The sequence below is a fragment of the Nomia melanderi genome, chromosome 8, assembly GCF_051020985.1.
Source record: "Nomia melanderi isolate GNS246 chromosome 8, iyNomMela1, whole genome shotgun sequence".
Classification (NCBI taxonomy): Eukaryota; Metazoa; Arthropoda; class Insecta; order Hymenoptera; family Halictidae; genus Nomia; species Nomia melanderi.
Window position 1 is genome coordinate 648,624 of NC_135006.1, and position 25,565 is coordinate 674,188.

Genomic DNA, 25,565 nt, shown 5'->3' on the forward strand with positions numbered 1-25,565 from the left:
AAACGCTCCCGGGCGCGCAGAATTCGTAGAGCCACTTGGCCGGGACGGACACGCTCAGCTTGACAGGCGAATTCCCAAAGTCCTTGCTGGAAGTTTCATGTTCGCGGCCGGTTCATTGCGCTCCGGGGATCGCTGATGCGTTGATTAATGCTGCGAGCGTTACTCGAATTCGACACTACACTTTCTGTGAATTTGGAAACTGATTCACTCGGTGACGGATGTGGAAGCAATTTCACAGCCAGATGATCGAGAGAGTAACTGCAGTGAACAATCTTGGTCATCCGATTTTTGTTTTGTCAACCCATTGACCATTGACAATTAGAAGAGGAAAGCTGATGTATCAAAATATTTAATTACGTAAGTAGCTAAATAATAGTGTAACTGAAGAGCTATGATACGAAATCATTGGTAATTAATTTTAGTACCATTCGTGTTTGTTATGACACGATGAGTAATGTTATACTCATTTAAATTCCCGTGGTGGTCAACGTGTTAAGGAAATTAGATTAATTGTATGGGATTCCAAGGTGTTTTCTGTATATTTGGTGTTTGCGATAGTTTCCAAGGCAGTTGCGTGATAATATACAAGTCTGCGTATTAATAAAGCTTACGAAAGCGGTCAGAGAAAAACAAATCAGTGCAAAGAATTTAACTTTTTCCTAGGTTACATCCAAGTTACCTGAAACCACCAATACGTAACACAAAGTTCCGCTTAACTCCGTTCTTAAATCAGTCTCCGTAAACGCGAATTTCCATGTACGATTCAATAAACTTCCTTGCTCGAACTTGTTTCGTTCACCGCGTAGCGCGGCGACTCAAAAATTATCATCGTCCCCGTAAAGCGGAGGTAAATGGTATCGTCTAAGGAAATCCTGGCGGCGTAAAGTTCGCGGGAGATAAAAGTTCCGTGATTCTAATGGTGATAATTTATTTGAAAGTTGCGTCGGAAGCGCGCCAGAGGGAAAATTTCCGTCGGGTTTCTCGCGTCTCTGCGATGACCGCCAGAAACAAATGGCCGTCGTGAAGCTCGAGAATACGCGCGCGCGCGCGCGCGCATCGGGACTCCCTGTAAACCGCGATAAATGGCTGTACTTATGTATAGTTTAAACGCGAATCTATTACGAGCAACCGGACCGGTATAACTGAAAACAAAGGGTCGCATAATTTCTCGGCCGGTGGATATTCAGTCGCGACCGGGCCGCGCAGTCCATTTACCGTGTTATAAGGGGCCGGGGAACGGATTCAATGCAGCTTTAGCCTCGCGCCTCTCGCCGCGACCATTGTCCACGAACAACGAACGCGTCGGCACGTTTCGTTCCCATTTCTTTTTCACGCGAGCACGCGGAAACCGCTCAAAGGGGCGTTGAATGTATCGTGTTATACAAATAATCGAAATCCGCAAGAAGGACCGCCGCGAATTCGAATATAAATCTGAAAAGATTATTCGCCGCGGAATTATTGAAACAACTTCAAACGGTTTTCAACGAATTTCGGCTTGTTATCGTATCGCTAAGCAAGCGTATACGGGATTCCCGAGAGAAAGCCGTGCACCAGAGTTTTCCGTGAAATTCATATTTCGCGGGGAACATCCGAGTCACGCAGGGAAACATATTGGTTCGATGGCGGTATTTGGTGATTTGGAACGCGGGATATCTGGTCGAAGGGAGAGGAATGTCCGATTAAACTTGAATCGCGGATTAAAAGGAATATAGTGTTGCTTCGAATGGAAATTTCTATGTGCGCTGGCACTTGGAACGCGGCTCTGATGCTCGCGTTGTTTTCCATTTCTTTTATGGCCGGATCTATTAAATTTCTTGCTACGGCCGGCGCGACAGCATATGTGACACCACATTCCCTATCAGTAGGAAATGTACGGCGGAGTGAAAGAGGCTGATAAGGACCGTTCGACGTTAACGACTCTTTTATTTCGGTAGAAGAGAATGTTTTTAGAATTGTAGAACAAAAGGATGCCGCGCGGAACAACACGATGCCGTTTGATCAGTTTAATTTCCGGGGAAAATTACGGGGTCATCGTAAGCGGACTGCAAATGTTTATACAAATTATCATCTTTATCGTCGATTGTTTATTGAGAAACCAGGGCGAAACGGAATTTCATTTTCTGCGTCGGTAATTTCGATGTTTTCACAGCAACGTGGAAATGGAGGTTCGTTCTTTCTTCCGGGAACCTTTGTGAACGGTTCCTGAATAATTAATTGCAAACGAATGAACTTCGTAAATGAGCGTTGTTTACGAACAAAGATCCGTGGTCTATTAACAGGTGAAAATGTTTGAAGCTTGTCCTACCGTGAAATTCAGGTGGGATGAAGGGTATATGTTACATAAGTTACGCGTGTTGCAGAATAACTTTGAACTCAATTTACTCGGAACTTCATATTTGTAACGTAACACCTTCATCCTACCTGAGTACTTCAATTTCACGTTAACCCTTTGGTTACAGCGACGTCGACCAAATAAGGTAAGACTGTACGGGACGCCGGAGTTGCGCAACGTAAGAATGTGATTAGTTCCTTAAATCGAGAATCGAAATAAGCTGACTGTGTATTAAAATGGAAATGAATATAATAAATTTTCATTCAAGTTTCCGCATCACAAATTTAAACGACGCGATTGAGCGATGTTTAATATACATTTGTGATAATTATTTGCCGTGCAAACTAATTCCGGTCCTTTGAATTTACTTGTCACTAATATTTTGAATTCGAATATTCAGCCATTACGCGTATATTTTGACGAATTATCGAATTCAACGTGAATTTTAGCAATCGATTATCATTTCCGCAAATGTCGGGTTGTTTTCTGCAAATATTACACTAATGACGATTCATTGAAACCACCGTGGAAGGGAAATATTTGAATTTAAGGTATTAGAACTATTCAAATTGAATTCCGCTTAATGAAGGAACACACGAAAGAATTAATACATTCTTAACCCTACACTTCCAAAAAGTTTCTCTCAGCAACAGTTACATTTGTCTATCATTTATTCATTAATTTATTCACATGATTTCATAGATTTTCTTTTTAACACACTACTCGTCGACTCAACACCGAAATACTACACATTGAAAACAACTTGCCCAACAAAACAGAATACAAAAGATCAACATTACGAGTATCAATTGCTCTCTCAACCTCTTCGCATTCCGTAATTACAAGAAGTTTCCCATCACTCAATACGCCGTGATAAAAATTCATTTCTAAATCCACCTCACACGATACTGTGGATAGTCAAAGCGTTAACCTGCGTACAACGTGAATTCCGTTACAGATCGAAATTGATATTCGTCATAGCGAGTACTAAACTAATTCAGCCTGCCTCTAGAAGGCCGCAAGAATTTCCGAGGACCGTTGAAGCATTCAAAGGGATCCGTTGCCGAGGTAAAGAGGAACCCGCGCGCGAGTCAGCCTCATCGTGCACGCGTGGCTAAAAAAGAGAGAAAAAAGAAAAACCGTGGGGGCACAAGGGGCAGGCGGAGAAGGAGGGGAGAACAAAATAAGCCATCGCGCCTCTTTATGCGCGTTTCTATGGCCGCGAGCACAAAAGCTCCCGCCGTCGGAGGCGGCGGGTGTTTTTTTTGCGAACCGTATTCAGGCGAAGTTTGCCGCTCTCCGAGTTAATAATACGTTTCCGGTGTTTCGCGGCGCGGGAGTATCACTGCGCAATACCAGTTCCGCGAAAGAGGAAGTCCTTCTTCAGAGGTCTTTGCTCAATGGTCTTCCCAGCTTTCTAACTTCAACACCAGCCATTCGGTCGGACGGATTTCCCGTTGATACATCGACACACCATGGGAATCCTGATGCTTAAAGGAAATTTGAATTGCCATTCTTGGCAATAGGTGGCGAAAAGGCTGGATACCACTTGGGCACGAGGTTTTGGGGATTGGGGTATTACTTCGGACGGGAGTTTTGTGAAAGGCGATATTCGTAGGATACTGACTGGTATTGTAGTTGGTAATAGTTTGGAGAAATAGGAAGCAAGAAGAACTAGTTGTCGATTGTCAATATTAACTAAATATTATTTAGTATATATTATTATTTAGTTATTATAATATAATTTTGTGATCGAGGAAATGATATTTACGAGTTGTCAAGAATTTTTCGGTTTCCAATTATCAAGATGGTACTATATTTTCCTATACATTTGATATTGTGGAATGTGATTCTACAGATCTAAACAAAATGGAAATCAAGAATAAAGAAATTTCGATTTCCGTTTCGTTTCCAATTTATGAACAGTCGAAAGTCTTTTCGAGGATAGCGCTTCAATGGCGGATCGCGTGGCGCAGGTTCCTGCGAGCGCGCGCAGTGTCGCAGAGACGGAGGTACGGTTCGCGCACCGTTGCGGGTGATTTGAGTCGTGAATAACTGGAAAACGAAACCGAAACCTCGATTCTTTTGCTGCAGATTTCCGTTATATTGTGTCTCATAGAATCAACCCTCGAAACATGTGCTGCGCGGATGAACACCTTGTATACCCGCCGAAGGAGCCGAAGTTTCTGCCGCGGCGAGCACATTCATTGAAACGGAACGTTTCCGTTGAACGTATTCAACAGTTGGCGTGGCCAGGTTTGCGCAGCCGTCGCGACGCGTCCCGGCAACACTGCGGCAGCGGTATTTTGCAACAAAAGCTGCGCGCAGCAGATATTCACGGTGCCGTTGATCGGGGATCCCCGAGGCCAGCCAGTATAGGTGACTCGATTATTCCGTATGTCGGCGTGCTTTGATCCGTCAAAAATACCAATTATTCGCGGACCTAAACGAAGTTTACGATTGTTACTTCGCTAATACGTTTTCCTGCGTTTTCTGTTTCCGGTTCCGGTTCTATACATGCGAATAGACATTGAGCGAGGTAGTAACGAATCGGAATAATAACAGAATAGTCGTCGCTAGGTTTTCCCAGGGATTCTGTTTTCATTTCCGAATCTGCCGGTACGAATAGATACGAAACGATCGTTGCTATGTTTCCCCGTGTTTTCTGTTTTTGTTCACGAATCCGTCGATACGAATAAATATAAGGTAAGATGAAAACGAACGGTAATTATAATAGAACGAATAAACAATCAAATATGCAGTCGCCGTTACAATTTCCTGCGTTTTTTATTTATTTGAGATTATGTCGATAAGGATGGTAATAACAATGGAATGAATAAATAATAGAATATGTTAGGATAAATCGTAATTGAGTACGATCGATTTGCGTGGAAGTTTGATACGAGCGTCTCTTTTTTCCCCCTTGATACGCATAATTACTCCATAATTCAACGTTATCGGGTATAATTAGCTATTAACTCGCGTCGCGTGCTACGTCGGAATGTACAGTGCAAATTCGAAGTCGCCTGTTAACGCAACGATATAGGAAAGCCTTAGTTTCGTGTGAAAAGCTTGTTACCGTTCCGACCCCGTATATTACTCCATTATTGTAAATATTCCATGATTTCATCGTTTGCCCTTTTCTGGCTGACTGAAGCAATTCGTGGATTCGTGATGTTCTAATTCTGCTGAAGTCTACAGTAATCATGACACCATTGCCGTAACAAATCTACAATTAAAAAATCGTTACTATTCAAATCTAATTATTCTAAATTAGTGGATGAACATGGAAATATATATATATACAATTGTTCGTAATCTACTTATCCCACTATTACTAAACTTCACCTACTATACTCGTTTTCCTAATACTCCGAAAAACAAAATACTATTATCAATGAACAATAATTAATATCATTAATAATCCTAATATTAGCATTCGCAGAAGTTTTCTTCCCCCAAAAACCTAGAATTCGTCAGACCACTATTACCAGCGTCACGTATGCATCATCCCCAAAGGATTAATGAAACAATTCAAACCCGCCATACGAGTAAACGTGCCGCCAGCAATATAACGCAACTTAAGAGATAGGGAACGAGGTGATAACTTCTCAGCGACGTTACGATTATACAACGACGCAATGAACGCCTTACACTTAGCACGTTCCATCTAGATCTCCGCGCCGCCTTCTTATCAGTACAGCCGAAAAATTTGGTTCTTTCCCCGATGTAGTTGTCCAGGATAAATTTCGGCTTATCTGTAGCCGGCCGCCGATGTAACGGGTGAGTCCCACGGGGACACGGGCAAGATTAAAGCCGGTAAAAGTTTTTATGACTGAATGCGATAAACTGGCCCCGCGAAGACGCTTCAAGCGGCTCGTTTAAATGAATGGTCAGTCTTTTTCTGCGGAATTTTAGTGCGGCTCTTAGCCGTTATCCTAGCCGTAAGATAATTCCAGGATGGATAGTACTTTCGGATAGTAAAAGGAACGGGAATGTATGCCGTTGGCTTTATTAACTCGGTCGAGGGGACAACTTCTCGGGCCCTGGGAACTTTCATGTCGAGATCCCGATCCTCCAGTGTAAGCTATCTTTACGGTGCAACGGAGTTCGCTGCAACTCACCGGAAACTCCAGTGGGGCATCTGAAACGCGGCCTGATATCGACAGCTACTGTTTCGACGCGAAAACACATTTTTTCCGTCCGATCGGCTGGAAAGACTTTCCATTTTTTTTCGCTGATGTCGCGTATTGAAAGGTTACTAAAGGATTGCTCTTTCCAGCATGTTTAGGGGAAAATAAAGTATGTGGAGATAAAGCAGTTCCCGTTATTGAAACTTTGACATTGAATCTCAGTTTTATTCCAATTATCGTTCATTGTATTTTAATAGGTCATCAGTTTCTGCTATAATTGTTTCTAATATAATTATAGTATGCGTAACTACACTTCTGCTTTTGGAATGTTTACCGGTGAATTAGAAACTCGAATCGAACGTTCTGTAAAAACTAACTCAAACTTTGACATGCAAAATCCAAATCCACGAGTTATTAATTCAACCATGCAAATAACATTCAATTACCACGTGACTTTATTACATCCTAATCTACAGGAATACTCAGAGAATATCCTTAAAATATTCCGAAAACTCCAGAGTATTCCTGTAACACGTGGTTTCCTCTGCTTGGAGCTTCGATGCATAATTCAGCTTCATGCGAAACGGTTTATACAACCTCAAAAAACTCTCATCCGCAAAAGGCTAATGTATTCGCGCAAAGCGGAATGCACAGAGCCGGATGAACGTTTGAACCCCGTTCGAGGATCGGCCCAAACGCAACAGAGACGCGACGGTTGGCCGGTTCGGCAAACGGCGTGCGTCAGCGACGTTCCTCTCGGAAACTGGGCTACCGTTGCTGACGTAATAGCGAATTTTCCGCGGCACAGAATCGAAAGTCTGAAGCCTGAAAACATTACCGGGGAACTTTGTTCAGCCGATACTGCACGGCTCATCGAATTTTCGATCGGCTCGGCCGACTTCCCAGCGGAATGGCACTCGCGCTCCCTGCCTCTTCGCCAGAGACGATCGGTGAAGTATCGCCGATCGAGTTTCCTCGTAAACCGGCCGCTCCGTAACGGGATATCGCTACTTTTTTCCCTCTCATTAGTAATTCCACGGAAATATTGTCGTTAAATTCGATCGACCGGGTTTTATGCGACTCCGAGCGAACGACAACGACGGCCGAACCTTTAACGCGTTACGAAGTAGTAAGATGACATCGATTCCAGCCGCATGGCCCACTCCTCGAATTATTTATCCTTGTATTTGCTCTTGCGGTATAAAAGTGATGTAGTTTATCGAAACAGAATGAAATAGGTGTTGGTATTTTGGATAGGCACTTTTAAGGGGTCCATTTGATCGTGGTTCTTGTCTTTCATGTAGTAGAATTGAATATTGAACTCGCGATGAGACACTCGAATTATTCATTTTGAAGAATATAGTTTCAATGTGTATTAATCGAAAGAGAGTGTCTTAAAGTTTCATCTGAATGTCATCAAAATCAACGAACAGGTATTGCGAACTATATATTAGGCATGTGGAACTATTAAGCATAGTATCGAGAATAATACGGAGAATCAATGCGAAATACGACGTCAAAGGGTTACGGAACACGCGCCTACGTTACCTACGATTAAATACACATTCAACGCTGTTGATCGAATGAACTTTCTACAAAAGGAACACGACATCTGCATCGAAAAACACGCGCAAACTCCGCGACGTAGTACATGAGGGAAACGGTAGAAGGAAAGTTACCGAACACCGAACGATCCATCAACGTACCGAACTGAAATTGATATCAATCTATTGGCCATAAGAGAAACAGGCTCTCAGGACGTCTCCCCAACAAGTCCAAGACACAGGAGCACCCTTATATAAGAGGCGGAAACGAAGTTAGCGTCCGCGTGCGCGCGTTCGTCACTGTAACAAACAGAAATTGGGGAACGGAGACCAATTCCGGGCGAGGTTATTATTCTGCCAACATGTTCTCCCCGAGGAGGCCTGATGGATACGAGCGGGAAGTTCGTGAAAAACCAATGGGAAAGCCCCGTAGTCGCTAGGAACCGTCGCGAACGATGTCCCGGCGGGACGAACGGGCGTCCGGTCGTATTAAGTCGCTCCGCGACAATACGGCAACTGTCTCGGCTCCGCGCGACCCCTCCGCTCCGCCACTTCTGGGAATTACACGCGGAAATTATTTAGAATTCCGCCAGGGAGCCACTCGAGATGAGCTGACCAGGCCCCGGTGCGTCGAGTGGGGACAGGTGTCACGAGCGCACGTCGGAGAGAGCGCTTGACATCTTTCGAGTCGCAGCCAACTTCTGGGACGCGCCGGTACGAGATGGCGTTTACGGCGCGGACGAGATTTACGCTGGCACTGGCCGGCTGAAAAATGCGGTGAACTTCGTTTCTTGGTTTTCTTTGGGCTTTACGGGATCTCGATGAGATTCGAAGCTACCGCGTTGGGATATGGTCGCTGACTTATAGTTATTGGACATAGATTGACCCCTTGCGGACGGACGTCGACATTTTGGCGAGATGAAATGTTCATATTTGGAATATTAAGTTGCAAAGGAATGATTTAATTAGTTGAATAGCAAGAGATCAGTGTACAGTTTCCTTTTTTTTTTATTGTTGAAACACTCGATGTACAATTTAGCCTCATATGTTGCCAGCCTTATGTACTTTAAAGAGTCTTCGTCCGCAAAGGATTAAACCTTGGAATTTGGTATTTCATTGATTAGAGTGAAGGATTCTATGATTCAGAAGTATTTGAGGTCGAAGGTGTGAAGAATGAGGTGGTTTTGCTTTAGAAGAATGGCGAGTCTCCTGGAAATGTTGATGTTGATGAAATATTGTAAATATATAATTATTCACAGATGTTCTGTAGTCTGTAACTCATAGAAATCGGTGAAATTTAAGAAATATCAATTGACGGATGTTAAACATTGTCTCTAATTGACTATTCAAACATCTCTAAATTAAAAAGAAACTAACTACCATTATATATCCTCTTGCACCCTAAAACGACATTTTAACAGCATAATCACGATAGAAACGGGTGCCCAACTCGGAATGCCCATGAAAAATGACCCACTCCATTCTACCCGCCTCCAAACTCTGGAACACTGCACCTGATGCTTATTGTGTGTATATCGGTCACAGAATTTCTTATCATCGCTTTGAGAGTAGCAATCAAGATTGCAAGAGGACTCTTCGAGTTAACAATCGGTGAACTTTGTTTAAGGAACACGGGACGCCGGGGCGAGGACATCCGCGGCAACTTCGCCACGCTATTCAGTTGCGGGCACAATCTCGCGCGAAAAGCAAGAACAACAGACCCTATATCTTCTCGTCATCCGGCGGCCATCGGCTACGTTACGTGTACGTCGTCGTCGACGTGTTCCATCGATCCTTCGTCGAGCAAGTACAATAATCGCTAAGTACTATTGTCGTGACCGTTACCTCGGCGCGGAACGGTTCTTGCCGTCGGCACCCGGTTATTCGAAAGTTCTGCGGAACCCTGGTAAATTTGCCGACTACTCGCCGATTCTGTTTGAGATACGCGGCCCACGGAAGATTAATCTCGGGACGGTGAAAAGACTTTCGTTATTGTTGCGAGCAGCGCGCCGTTCGAGGAAACTTTGGAGCCGCGAACGAAGATATTGTTTCAGATTCTCCGGTATGCTGGAGGAGATACGATGGCGTACGCTGCAAACGAAGAGGACTGATTAAAGGAGCTCGGTAAGCTTCTTTTCATTATTATTTGTGAAATTTTAATTTTCATTAAGCAACGTTCCGCTCGAACTTGTCGACGGAAGCTATGAGATTTTCAGTTTGAACCGGCTGCTGGCTTCTCGATATAGTGCTCCCGTTTTTAGTGGTTCATCGATGATTAATGTTTGTATTTAATGAAAAGTGTTTCTTCGGTCGTTGTTGTTTCATTGAAATTTTTGAATTGTGAGATCGGTCTTCGGTATAAGAAACTAATCAAATTATTAGACTTTGTTTCAATTTTCTAAATTACTCGATGAAATATTATGTTCTTTAGACTACTTAGTTGAAAAATTAAATTCTCTAGATTACTTAATCAATCTATCGTTTAACTTCCGACGTAAATCTGTGTTTAAAATAAATTGTCTTACTCCTAAATAAAATTTCCAACATCGTCGAACCGTGATCGATACGCGCACAATTCTCGAACAGTGGTTTCAGGAGTCGAACGCAGCCAGAAGCATAAAGATTTCGATCACGATCGTATTTCTAATCCCTATCATCGGCCCGGGGCCAACATGAAAGCACCATAACAAGAAATAATAAGTGTACACGTCAAAGCGGAAACAAGATGGACGATAAGATCTCTCGTGAAAGGCAACCTTAGGATTCCCCAGGGGATCTCCGTTCCTCTCCTTTTCCTGGGGGTGAAGCCATTTTCTAGCCGCGATGCGTGGAAGAAATTGCGGGAGAATGGTCACGAGTCTGGCCGTTAAGCGGTGAGTAACGTCTATTGAGTCGTCGATGCTCTTTCCCGTAGAAAGGAATTCGATTATCCGTACAGTGCGATGTTTCGACGATCTAAGTAGTTATAATTGCATTTAGTTAGCGATCCAACTGCGCTGGAACAACGTCACAAATCAAGTAGAATGTCTGTTTCAGTAGGAACAAGATTGTTTTTATAAATACTCCTTTTCATCTTCATTCTTAACATGGAAATGGAATTTATTTGAATTTTAATTTGTCAAGTGAAGACAGTAGCATTTAATTTTCAAAAGTATTGAATAGTAATTTAATCATTACTAATTACTAATAGTTAAATGTTTTATAATTGACATGATCTTATAGTTATTGAATTATTACCTGATATTGAAATAATACGGGAATCGTCGAAACATTTCAATTCAATATGTACAGTTGAAGTATATTAATAAAAATTCATATCTCCACAGTAAGTGGAAATGTTTTCAATGAATACTTGTGTATTTGGAAATTACCACAACTGCCTTGGAAACAAAGTACGGATTTATGAATCGTTTGTAACTCCATATTTCTGGGGGTTGCTGGTGTAGGGGTAAGGAAGTGGCTGATGGGGGATGATATTCGATGATGAGATCATAGGGGATGCTGGATACATATATATATATACACCGAATAGGGGATACGGATTTAAACGAGGGTACGAGAATAACGATGGTCCTTTTTTTAGAAGACCAGTGGGGGATCTTTGGCCCTCAGAGTTTTTATTAGATTCTTCTAATAATTCCCAGTTTTGACTATACTCGAAGTGTTTTTTATATATCAAATGAATTAAATAATACAGTTATCTGAAAACATTCTATTGATCCTCCAAACATTCGTCTTCACGATCACTGTAAAATTTGGCAGTCGAAACCTCTTCTAATTGCACATAAGAAAATACAAAACACCCTATTTCCGAGTAAAAAATAAAAAGAAAACAGAAATACATAAAAGAAAATTAATAAATAAACTCGATTGAACTTCACAAATCGATATGTGCTTTCAGATATTGAACACGATTGAACATATAAAAAGCGCTCAAACGATGAGAACAGTTATAATAGAGATTAAAAGCGTTGAATGTAGAAAAACAGAGTCAAACGGAGTTTGTATAGACGCTCCCTTTCGCTTGTCCCGTCATTCGTCGGACGTGGTGAAAAATCAATCGGATTTTTCAATTGTTTAGAGGCTGGGATTGGAATCAAAGTCGACGTAAACTTCGTTGGCCAGCGGGCGGAAGCTTCATCTCTGGCTTGTCGACGGGATATTTCGTTCCGATCTCGGCACACGGGGAACGTAGAAATGGCCATCGGCTTTTCTATTATCCCGATAAACATCTCGCGGTGATGGCTTGTCAATAACGAAATACTATCGCGAAGACGTAGATGCGAGCAGCCGGGTTCACGTGCGACCGCGTATTTATTGCATCGATATCCGTATCAGGAATCAATCTGTGTACTCGATCGCATTCAACCTGGCAAATGCTCGTTCCTACTTCGGACGGTCCGTTCTCTCGAATTACCTCCGCGTGGAAAACTATTTTTATGGAAACATTCCACTGCATTTCTTCCGTTTTACAACGAACCGAGTTTATTAACCCTTCGCGAACGAGGAGGACGTGGACGTTTCGAAGCATCGAGAACTGACAGCAAAGGCAGCTGAATTGTAGATTGAACTTTAACATTTTACTGACTGGTAATTTTAGTAGAAAACTGTTTATTTTATTCATATATATATGATATGTTAAGTGTGTTGCATATAATATGTTAACGATTGAAACAATTGAATCGAATGAATACGATCTAAAACGTTCCTATAAAGACCTGTAACAATTCTGTCTTCTGTTGTATGAATAATTCAATTATTTCTTTGCCACTTCGTATACCGAATATGAAAGTCTGTCACCACAAAAATGACGACACTCGTCATCAAAGGGTTAACACGCGATTCTCCCCGACGATCCATAATCGCAATCCGATTCGCTTTTCACCGGTTTTTAAAGCGAAATGTCTCCGGCACCTTGATTTAATTGCGATGTAATTAAATCTACGTCGTTGTAATCGTACCGGCGCGTTTATCATTGTAATTGTAATATCGATCAATTAGACGCGAATTAATTTGGACGAGTGCCGTTGCGCGCTTGTTACGATGATTTGGATTAGCTGTTCGGCGGAGCGTAATGAATGTAATAATGAAAATATAGATTGAGTAGTGGAGGGAATGAAACACGGTAGATTCCCCGGTATCCGGATAATCAAATTTCCCATAAATATCTCAGTACGCTTTTGAAAAATTGTCAAATAAGATTATGCAGCTTAAATTTAATACGCGTATCAACTCTTAACAGCTTTCATTAATACTCACTCCACCTACAAAAGAATAGGGTATTAATATCTAAATACAGAGAACATTGTAATAAAAATTTTAATACAACAAAACAAAAAATATATCCCAACCCACAGCGAGCACAACAACCATAGAATCAAAAACAAAATTTTCCACGTGTTTACATAACGGAGCTTGTCGACCGTTGAAAGTGAATTCGTTCAAAGAAACAAAAATCCTCGAACACTTTTTCAACGATCGAAGCACGTTCCGTACTAAATCGGCCACAGGGGTTCTACAACATCGCCGGATTCCAATGCCACCGGTGTACTTACAGTTCATTTTCACCAGAACGGACGACGAGAGCGGGACCGACCTATTATTATTGGTCGCGTTGCAGGTCAGCACGGTGCGGACGTCGTCCCGTCCTAAATTTTCTATAACGAGCTCGCTGCGCATCACGCCGTCCCGTACGGTCAAGGTTTTGTCGCTGACGAGCACGTCGTTACGGTGCCAGGACACCGTCGGCGCCGGTTTACCTGCGGAAACGCATCAATTGCATTTCTGATTCGTGCACTAGGGATACCAGAACACTGGAGTAAGACAAACGAAAAGTAAAGACACGAAAAATTCGACCGACGCGAATCCCCGTCGAAAATCCAGCGAAACGAATTTCCCGAATTCTTCCATGTATATTTTCTCTACTTGCAGCCTTCTCCCTCCCCCCAGCCGCGCATTTTTTACAGCAGCGTACTGCGCACTCATTAAATTCTCTTTTATCGCGGGCGCGGAAACGCGGAACATTAATTCTTTCGATTTTCCTCGCCGATCCGGCCCGGCCCGGCTCGGCTCGGCCCGGCTCGGCCCGGCTCTGACCCGTTTTATTCCGCGCGAGGATTGAGCGAGATCTCTCTCTCTCTCTCTCCGCGGATGAATAATATTGCGCTGGATTGATGGAATATGTAAGTATTCCCTCGGCAGGGATATTTCAAGTGGACCGAGAGGCTCGCTCACAATGGAGGGATTTTACCGTAGTCCCGAACCCGCGATGAAATGGAAACCGGATACGTGGCTGCCCTGGTAAGATAATGCTCGCCGGTTTTATTAGGTTTCTAGTGAACGGAGACGTGATGTAGTTGTTCAACACCTGAGATACCGTCGTATCAAAATTATATTAACCTCTTGCGCTGGAAATGAATTCGGAAAGTCGGCTAAGCGTTGTGCGAAGAATTTTGCTTTTAGCTGCTTTGAGGATATCTGCAGGAATTTTTTTGATTAATCATTTTGTATAGAGTGATATAGTTCAAGACAATCTAGTATGTACAATGCCATAAGAATATTGATGTATATTAGATGCCATTGGCAATTTTAGAACAAAAACAGGCGCGTGGCACGTTTTTTCGGGTTAATCAAAATTATATTTCTATTGTTAGAACATCAACGTATCTATTTCATTTATAATTTTGCAAGGTATGTCTTTGTAACGTCTGTAATACGTATACTTCCGTTAGTGTTGTAAAGTGCTCGAATCCTTAAGCTTCAAAATTCAACCTTAACACTAGAATGTCTGAAGGGACTGGAAATTATCTATTGTTACAATTTTTATAGGGATATCAAATACTTTGATCGCTCGGTAGTTCTAGTATTAAAATCTGAGTCTCGAAGGTTTGGAATTCTATATCTCTCCAGCATGGAAAGCTTCAAAATTGATTTCTAAAGCCTTAAAGACACACCTACCGAGTTGAGCCTTGAAACTTCCACAACACCAACTTTATAGAACATTAGTTAAAATAATTAGAACACGAATATATCTATTTCGATTGTAACTATACATTACACGTCTCCTTAAAACCTACAATAATAGGAATAACCGATTTCAAACGATTCACAATGTTACTTTCGCCATGTATTTCCCTTGATCTCGGTTTCTAATAATCGAAACAGTCGACACCATCGTAAGCGAGACTCTAACAGTAGCTCGGCCGGTTTTTGGTGTTGCTTCGAGGCAACGACTGTCCCGGTAGTCCCCACGAGCGAATCACGGAAACAGAGGTGACGTTATGTCGCATCGTACTCACCGCCGTACACGTCGCAGTAGAGCCGCAGAGTGTCACTTTCCATGTACGGGCCCACCACCGAGTCCCGGGCGATCCCAGAGTCATCGACGATCACGATTTTGTCCGGCGGAACTGGAACACGGAAGAAACAACACGATTACCTACAGGGAATTACTCATAAACACCGCTCGCGTGCCTGTTCACGCCGCTTTTACGATCTCCTTTAACTCCTCGATCCCCCCACGTCGATACCCATTCAGTTTTGACGTTCCGAATGATTTTTCTTGAATGTTTTATCACCTCGTACATTTGTTCATTGAATTTTTATAGAATACATTTCGTAAATACATTTCGTAAATCGCGTTGAAACTGTAGGGATATAAAATTTTATTACATCGGTTTTTGGAAATCGAAATAGCAGAAGGATTTACTGAAAGGTTTAATGGAAATTTGTGAATGGAAATATATGTAGTTTAACCTTTAACCTCTTGCCTTATGATTTCTTTCATACCTAATCTCGCAAGGATAAGTTCGTTTTTAATAATGTATCAAAAATAAAAGAACATTCCCGATTCATTTGTATCTATCTTTATTTCAGAACATAACAATCGATAATAGGAAAATAATATTTAATTTGAACCCAAAGGAATTGAGTAGTCTTTCATTGTTGTAACTTTCGTTTGGGAATTCACTTACGAGTCTGACTCGATATTGTATGGCAAGGGGTTGACGATCTAGTATAGTTTTATAGTGTAACTAATCTGTAGAAAATTGTTAAAATAGCAGAGAAGAATTTTCTTGTAGAAAATTTTTATGAGATCATTTAGGAAATAAAACATACACTAGGCGAAATGATAGATATGTTGTTATTGATCATCAACAAGGATTAACATAATATGAAAGTTATATTAGACGCTCTTCCAATTCGCTAGTGCTCATTCCTTTCCTTGGAAATTTCGAACGTACTCATTGCCATTCTGACCTCTGTATATTCAATACACCACAAATATACTCTTTCTTACATATATATCTTACATTATAGTTACGAGCTAAATATCGCCTATTACAATATAAAATTTACAAATAAACAGTTTGCAGACATACAAACGTATTCTTAATCACGATTCATCTCCATATTCCATAGAAAAATAAACCTCCATTTTTACGTTACTCTCGATTGCTTCATCCCATTCGACATTAACTAAAACACAGCAATTCCCGTTCATCCGTCCGCATTCTGGACACCCCGAACAATTATCAATATTATTTTGCGTTAACCGATATCATATCGACAGCCGTTCAGCAACAGTTGAACCGTTTCCAAATGGATTCTAAGCCACTAGCATCGATACATCACTCGAAGTTCCAGCTGATTAAGCGTCGCGCCGCACGCAACACATGCGCCCATCGACGACGTGACGTTGCAATCCCGGCCAACGTCTTAGGGCTAATTACTTCGAGTACGATCCTTGTCGCGGACCCCACCCGCTGCGAAAATAAAAGAGAAATCGCCGAAAGAAATCTGGAGGATGGTCGTCTGAATACCTTTTCGGCCGGGTCGGTGGGACAGGGAGCTGGCTCCATTGAAAACGGCGCGAGCACGGCGGTCCTAAGAGTCTGGGAAGGATCGCGTCAAGACGGAAGCCGTCGACGATAACGCGAAATTGGTATTGGAAGATCGTGGCTCGGATACCGCGACAGCATTAAATTGGAATCTGAAATCGATGCCGCGTGCTGGGTCAGGTCGGGTCGGGGCGGGGCGGGGCGAGATGGACCGCGTATCGAAGCGATGAGAAAAGAGTACGCGGGCCTGTGATGGAAGGGTTACCACGTCTAGGATGAATATAGAGTTCTTATTTGAGTACAGGGGATTCCTTATGAAAAGATAAGAAGAGAATGTAGGATAGAAGTTTGCTATTTGGCGGGTAGTTTTCGAGAAAATCGAGTTTAACATTACCAGACGGCTCAAAATTCCCGTCTTCTTCTTTTTGCAATTGTTAGCACTAAGACTACCGAGCAGTTACATTGACTTGTTGAAGTTCCTCTATAGTAACTTCAAGAGTGCACCTTTTGAGACTTGAATTGATTTATTATTCAGTTCACATATTGCTAAGTCTTTCTAAAATTTCTTTACTAATTTCTCGAAGAAACATCTGTTGACTTTTTAATAATTGCGATATGAAAAAATCAGAAACGGGTTTATTTTGACTCGTAGGTTTAGTGTTAAGTTACATTGTCTCCAGTTGTGGAACTGCACAGTATGTGATGTTTAACTGTATGGTCTATTATATTTATATGGTATTCAATAATAAAATTAATAGATTTAAGAGAAATTCTTGTTGAGAATTAAATATCTGAGCAATACAATTTTATTGTATAGTTTTGTTTTCACTTTCTTCATAAGGAATCGTCTCATATCCACTTGACACATCATTCGGTCGCGCACTGTATACGCGCACGCACCAGTGAAGCGTACAAATGGCGAACGGACGGCCGCCATTTGTCGGCATTAGGCTCTCTAGTGTTTCCTATCTCGCGGAATCGCGTGTAATACCTTATACTGCGGCTGTTATTATACTTTTCTTACACATTGCCGCACGTGTTTCTTTCATTTCTATCGTGCCTTCTTTCTTTATATTTTTTTGCACGTTTCCTGGAATGTTTTCTCTGTTTTAACTATGAAACTTATGATTATCTTTCGTTTTACTGGCAAGGAATGGAGGAACGAGGATATCGTTTTCGTCTTTTAGGTTTCTTTTAAATTAGATTTTCTTTAAGATATCATTGCGTTTGTTACATATCACGTATAATTTCGATTTTCGATCTACGATTATTTTTCACTAACAAAGATTTAAAAACTGACAGTCATGGAAAACATAAATTCGATATTATTCCATGTTGCTTCTTCTCTTATGCAGGGCAGTACTATACCGTACCGTGGATATTCGAACGGAATAAAACATCTCTGCCAATATTTGCGACCGTTACAGCCGAGGTACTTACGCTGCAATAAACATTTGCTTTTATATCATTCATCCCGTACAATATTCATAGCCTAAACGATACTTTAACGCTCTGTGTAATGTACACATCCCTCTGCTTTGATACCGGACGCGAATTGAATCTTTAATCTCTGTATCCAACTTGGAGGGAACGTCGAGGCGCCGCGCCCTCGGGGAGAATGTTCAGGGGTTGCTGCTAGGAGTAGTAATATAAGCAATCCAACGAGTTCCCCTCTAAACTATTTCGAACGGACGAAACGAAACCGTGGAAAATCTTTGAGTGACTTCGCTTATCAGAAACTCGCGTTATTTTCGTTCGACTCTAGCAAAGTGTATAAACGTACAAATGAAATTTAACTGAAAATATTCATTTGCAAGCATAATTAAAAACAATCATGTTCTATAAATTTCAGAACAGCCTGATTTCAGTTATTCTACATTAATTTTGAGATTCTACGAATCTAATCTAGCTTGAAATATTAATTTTCAACCTGTAGAAATTTTCGTTTTACCTAATTTAGGTCCAAATCGGATTCAGAGATAATTAATTACATTTTCTTTAAGTATATCGGGTGTTCTAACATTTACAATCGAGAATGAACACGATAAAGATGAACAATACTGATATTGCAGGTTCAATGAAACAATCGAAGGAACTTCTTTCAGCAATAGGTCGTTCTGCGGTTTACCGGTAATATTAGGAAGATCGATTAGCAGTTCCGTGTAGCTTAGACTATTTGTACTGTATCAGCGGTGTTCCACCGGCAATCGTGGACTGCCCAGCGAATCAATATTTGACTGTTTGAGTTTGACCAAAGAGTACGTTAGACAGCATCGATGCTCGACGTGCTCGATGTACGTTCGGGATTTGCTTAACGCTACAGCGATACTCTAGCCACATACCTTGCCCCTTATATTTTAGTTCCTTATTTCAGCTCAAACTCTGTTACTACTAATTTCACTAGAAAACCAGAATCTAAATCGTTGACACGTTCACTGCCACAAGAATCTCGAAGGTTTTATATATTACTTATTCTTTCCTGGCAAAGACAAAAACAGTAATTACACATTCTTTGATATGACAATTCATACTTTACACTATAATCTATCTACTTACTATTAAACATGTTTATTTGACATCAATCATCATATTATAATTTCATTTCAAGTAATTGAGAAATTCGTGTTAATATATCAGCATTTCCCGGAATATCAACGAGATGGAACGATTTTCACCGACAACATCGCTCGGCCTACTTAAAAGTCGGATATGAGAGATCCTGTAACCACCATTCCGTGAAACGAAGAGGAACATCAGTCGGTGTACATTACTATCGCACAACAATCGATGAAGCCAAAGTTGTAATTGGAGTTGAGTTTTCGTTTCATTCGGTACAGCATTAATTAGCAATTACTCAGAGATAACTGATCAGCATTATTTTATAGTAAATTGGGCTTTGGTCATCGGTCACCATCTTGACGGCCAACGTGTTAAGAGTGCATGCACACGAGCAACACGATCCCGCTGCGATTGTTTCCGAGTAACGGAGAAAGTTCTTCTGTCCCATGGAAGAAGGATAAGAGACCTTTACGTCTTTGCTTCTCCAAAATCGCGCATTGTCAACACTGCGAGATCTCGTCGGTCGTGTACACAGGTCCTAAATCACTCGATCGCACGACCTTCTTTGAGACCGGGCAAGTTGGCTCCGCAATCCGTGGTTCACGCGCGTCTGACGGCCCGTCGAATTCCATTCGTGCAACTCTGGGCAACCTTCGGTCAAGTCCGAAGATCCAAATCGTATTACCGCCGAGTCGGGCTAACTTTGAGCTTCAATTAACCCATTAATTCCGAATAAATCCAATTTCGCCACGGCGAGGCCCATTCGGGATTCCTTTTCGTCTAATTTCCCTCGGAAACAATCAGAGCAAACGAATTCCCGATTCCCTGTACGCAACGCGTACGGAGCTGCGGCGGGCTCGGTCCTCGGACTGCGAATGAGAAGTTAAAGGGGTACGCGATGTTGGCGGTCTAAAGCGAAGGGGTGCCTTTAACAGTTTGTTTGTTCATCTCATCCGCACCCGGCAAGTGCCGACATTTTTGTAAGGAATGTTAAGCGATATATTAGCTGTGTATTCATAGTTTTGTCTTGTTAACCCTTTGCATTTGGAAGTATTTCGATAGAAATATTTAACATTTTCTAACTAGACAAAGACGATGTTTCTTGAAATGAACTCAAAAAGAAATCACGAGTAAATTGAGAAACAAAGCTTTCTTATCTCAATATTTCACACGCCGATGCATTATACACAGTTCAATATTAAATATTAAATTTTATAGTTTTATTGCGTCAAATAAAGCGGTGACAGAGTCACCTCTGTGCAAAGGGTTAATTACAGATTCAAAATGGTGGCGTTTTTCGACAAATGAAGGATAACCTGTCTTCGATTAAGTGAGTAGAAAAATATTTTATTTCTAATATTTCTATAGACACTATTGTTTTATAATTTTGCGATATAGTACGTGACTAATAAATCATATTGCAATTATATATAATAAGAAGATATTAATAATAATAATTATACATGATAATAAAAAGATGTGACAATACATTCTTCGAGGAAATCATCATTTGCCCGACGTTTCCAAGAGTTGCACATCTCGTTAACCGAGATTCTTGAATTCCGTCGCATTTGCCCGCGGATCGAACGAGTTTTCGTCGAGAGGGGTGCACGACGGACAACAATGCACCGGGAAAAAATACTTTTTCCCCCGCGGGGCAGCGCGTTTATATCTGCTGGCTCGAATTTCTTACACTTTCAGCGTCGCTCGCGCCGGAAATCGATATTCGTTTACGTTCTCCGGCCGCGTGTTCCGCATCGAGCCATCACTGTCCGTGTGCAACTGTACGTCTGTGTGTGTTCACGAATTTTCAAAGAGTCCCGGATTTTCACCGATGCCGCATCGATGAATGCCACCGATCCAATTCGTTTCCGGTGTGTTTCGATTCCCGGTCTCCGCGTCCCACTTTCCTTCAGCCTCGCTCTCCTCGTCGTTTTCTTTTAATAATTACATAGAAAACACGCCGATATCAATAATCTTCGAATACCTTTCAGTGGAGAACTTCCTCCGGCCCTCGTTTCGTTGTAAGTATCAAGATATTTGAAAAATTGCTTTTAAAATTGATTAGGTCCGATTTTTGGTTTAGTAAACGAAAATGTAACTATGTATTGAATATTGTGCTACATTATTACGTATAAACTGTACTCAGTAGGTATTTGTTTCCTAGATATAAAATAGTTATTTTGTTTCGCTAACTGTAATATTTCTCTCGACAGTTGCATTGATAATCATTTCAATAGCTACTTTAACCATTTGCAAACGAATGCCAACATTTCGGCAAGATGAATTTTCTATATTTACCAAATTAAATCGCAAGCAAATGATTTAATTACTAGAACAGCAAGAGGTCAGCACGTAGTTCCCTTTTCCCTTATTGTCTAAGCCATCGACATATAATTTAGCTTTATCATGCTAAATGTTTTCTATTTTTCAAACAATCTTCATACACAAATACGTATATCAATACTTATTCCAAAACTAACCTTAAGAATCCTATTAACAACTATTCAACAGCTACTTCAAAGCATCATAAACCAAAGCTTGATACCAAGAAACTTCCACCCTCATTCTCCCTCTTCAACCTTCAATTCGGAACTCAAATCTCCTCGATCCCTGATTTTCACGTCGGTCAAATACCAAAACCAAAAAACACCGATAAATCGTTGGTACTTACTTTCATCTGTATAATTACATTTCTTTTTCAGCGGCCGTTCCATTCATTTATTCAACCGAACGGAAGCGCGTTCGTTAATCCCGGCCGCGGAAGATCTATCTCCGCGACAGATGTAAACCGCGTCCGGCGTAACGGTGCCGGCCGTTAACCGTGTTTCGTGCTCGGCCGCGATATCGTGATCCCCCGCGATTCGATCCTACATCATCCGATTTGTTCCTCTCTTCCTTCGCGACCCTCGAAAATCCTCTGTTCCGCTGTTGCTTTCCCGCCCGAACCTAACTCGTGAAACGGGAAATGAATTTCTCCTCGCCGAGGACGATTCGCGCCGCGAATTATTTATCCGAGCCCGGAAACCGCGATTCTATGAAAGAGCTCTATATTTATAGTTAAGCGAACCCGTGTTAGCCTGTAAAACTCGCACGAGCCCCGATGGGAATTAGCGTGCCGCGCAACGCCGTTGATTTATTCAATCCTCTCTCTTCTGCCGCTTCCAGGGGGTTCACCGGATTCCGTGGCACCGGGATCGAGGTAAATGGACACCGATCGTTGATTTAAGCTCTCTTCGGGAATCGTCGCGAACCGAGCGGGTAACTACTTTTATCTTGTCTACGGTGGATTTATTTGTTCGAAAGTCTTCGAGGGTCGGGCTTCAGCTAATTTAGCTGCTTCAGACAGGGTGGCCAGCGTTTAGGAAGTCCCGATGAAGGAATGAAGAGATATTTTTGGGAAAGTTAGAGGACTTGATTGGGTAACTCTTTAAAGGTGTTTGGCGAGGATACATCGGTTGTTCTTGATTATGGATGGGAACATTGGACACCGATTGTTGATTTAAGCTTTCTTCGGGAATCGTCGCGAACCAAACGGGTAACTGCTTTTATCTTGTCTACGGCGGATTTATTTGTTCGAAAGTCTTCGAGGGTCGGCCTTCAGCTAATTTAGCTGCTTCAGACAGGGTGGCTAGCGTTTAGGAAGTCCCGAGGAAGGAATGAGGAGATATTTTTAGGAAAGTTAGAGGACTTGATTGGGTAACTCTTTAAAGGTGTCTGACGAGTGTACATTGGTTGTTCTTGATTATAGATGGAAATATTGAATTTGAAAATGGAATTTCGATGGTGAAGTTGAGAAATGACTTGGGTTACTGCAAGTTTATTTCTGCTGTAATAATATTTTCTTACGCAATAGACAAGGGTAGTTTAACAAAAGAAATACATCTTGTGAGTTTTATTAAAGTTTCAATGCTTATAGCAAACGGTTAGAGTACGGTCATTCCGGGAAATGGAAAGTTCGAAAAGAGGATGTTCAAACATTGAATATGTAAGATATAATGAAATTAATTGGATAATTGAAGAATGGATCGAAAAGAGGGAACAGATTTGTGGTTTCCAATGAAAAGGGGATCAGGGCGACGGATAATTTTAACAAGGTCCCGTCACTAGATCGTAAGGTTTCACAGCTGGACATCGTAATATAGGATGGTGTGACGTGCAGCGCCTTTAACAATCTCCATTTTATCCCGGTACAGGCATGGAAACTACAAAGTGACCTAGATATTCCTGAATCTAATTCAGAGCCGGATGGATGGATGTTCCGGCGTATTCATCGTCGTAGCTAATTCCTGCTGACATAGAGCTAACCGAACACGTGGTCCACTCAAATTGGCATGTTTACTGCCATCAATCTATTCGTTGCATTCTGAAACCGACACAGTTGTTTCAAGCTTCGTTCCGATAACCTCATCAATTTTCTTTCTCCTTTTTTTAGCACGATTGTAAATAATACAAATTGTGTTTAAACATTTTAATGTAGAAAGTTCTATGGTTTGGAGATAAATTCCTACGACTTTCATCTACAAAATCGGTCTCATTACAATTTACATCCGCCTGTAAATTTCCACATTTCACTGAATGTACGATTCATGGGGACTGTGAGGTTCTGTATCACAAAGTGAACGAAATGATCTCTGCAGGTGATTGATGGTGACGGATATGAACACGAAGATCAAATTAAAATCCAGCTTCTTTCTTTTAGATGAACATTTCAAACCATTGATTATAGTGGGTGCCTTTAAAAAACGTATGAACACTTCGTAGATTATTGAAGACTATTTGTCAGTTTCATAATTAATCTTGACAAGGTTAATTTTATAAATTAGAGCCTTAAATATTACAAAATTCCAATATCAGTTCACAAAAAAGATTTAAATGTTAAGAATTAAATGAACTCTATCAACCCGTCTTTCATTAGTTGAATAATTCAGTTATTAATTTGCAGTTTTCGGCTTCAGATATCGAAGCTCCAAGTTGCCATTACGGCGACATTAAAACGTAAAGCACTAATAACATTAAGAACGTATTATTCCCTGTTAATTCGAAATCAGACAAAAGGACAGAACTTCCTAGTAGACCTAATATAAAACCTAATATAAAATAAACCTATAATTCCTGACAACCCAGTATAAATCGCGTCGAACGCAAAGGACTAATAAATATATTAAAAACGTATTGTTCTCTGTTAATTCGAAACCAAAATGACAGAACTTCCAGTAGATCTAATATAAGACCTATAATAATATAAGACTTAATATAAAATACACCTTTATTTCCTGGCAACCTAGTATAAATCGCGACGAACGTCGTCATCTTCGCGAGACATTCCGAACGACAGTAGCTGACTCAGACAAGCGACCTCGAGGTTGTCTCGTTCCTCGGGTGGCATCCATCGTCTTCCCGGTAACCCGGGCGATACCTCATTAGAATAATTGCTTCGGCAGGCTCACGTCTCGAACGTCCGTTTCTCGGCTGAGCCGGATCGACTGAATTCGCCGTTTATCCCCGGGCTCGGGTGGCGGAAAAATCGCATAACGGGAATACCAACGCGGACGTGGCACCGTAATGTTTGTCCGCGTGCATTCAGTGTGCACAAGCCCGGTACACAGACTAGGGCTTTGACTCGGTACGTGCCGGCGCTGTGATGCGTCCGCATACCGGGGATACACGTTGTGCTATAATCTGAACAGGTTAATAGGCATGGGATCAAGTATATTGCAAGTGGGTTCGAATTCAACTGAATATTATATACTAAATTCTGTAGGTGTGCGCGTGTTGAGTATATTAGGTCACGAAAAAAGGATTGTACGTTGGAAAAACGAGAACTACAATGCTTGCACTGAGATTGTCTTCGTATTTCGCAATGTGTGTATTTCGGTTTTATTATTAACTTTTGATAATAAATATATATGAAATAATAATAGTTTACGCAAAATAATACACACACACACACACACACACACACACACACACACACTTTATTAAGGAGTTTGATTATAGTTACTTGTCGTCACGCTTGCACAGCAACTCGACTTCAATCTTTAACCCTCTATGGACCGAATTTTTGTTCATGATTATAACAAAATCTATGCAGCGCAAAATTAGTAAATATCCACATATGAATACGAATTAACAACGTATTCAATAGTTTCAATAA

The 25,565-nt window shown here is 41.3% G+C and overlaps 1 protein-coding gene across 5 annotated transcripts in view; it reads right to left on the bottom strand.

The window, feature by feature from the left end:
• The window catches only part of LOC116426693 (neural cell adhesion molecule 2), a 387,282-nt gene that overhangs the window by 46,458 nt on the left and 315,259 nt on the right, over positions 1-25,565 (bottom strand). For all 5 annotated transcript variants that reach the window (XM_076370247.1, XM_031976005.2, XM_076370246.1 and 2 more), the window contains 2 exons: positions 15,308-15,418; positions 13,565-13,768 (listed from right to left, as the gene is read on the bottom strand). In XM_076370247.1, coding sequence (XP_076226362.1) covers positions 13,565-13,768; positions 15,308-15,418 — 315 coding nt within the window. The remainder of the gene's footprint in view (positions 1-13,564; positions 13,769-15,307; positions 15,419-25,565) is intronic.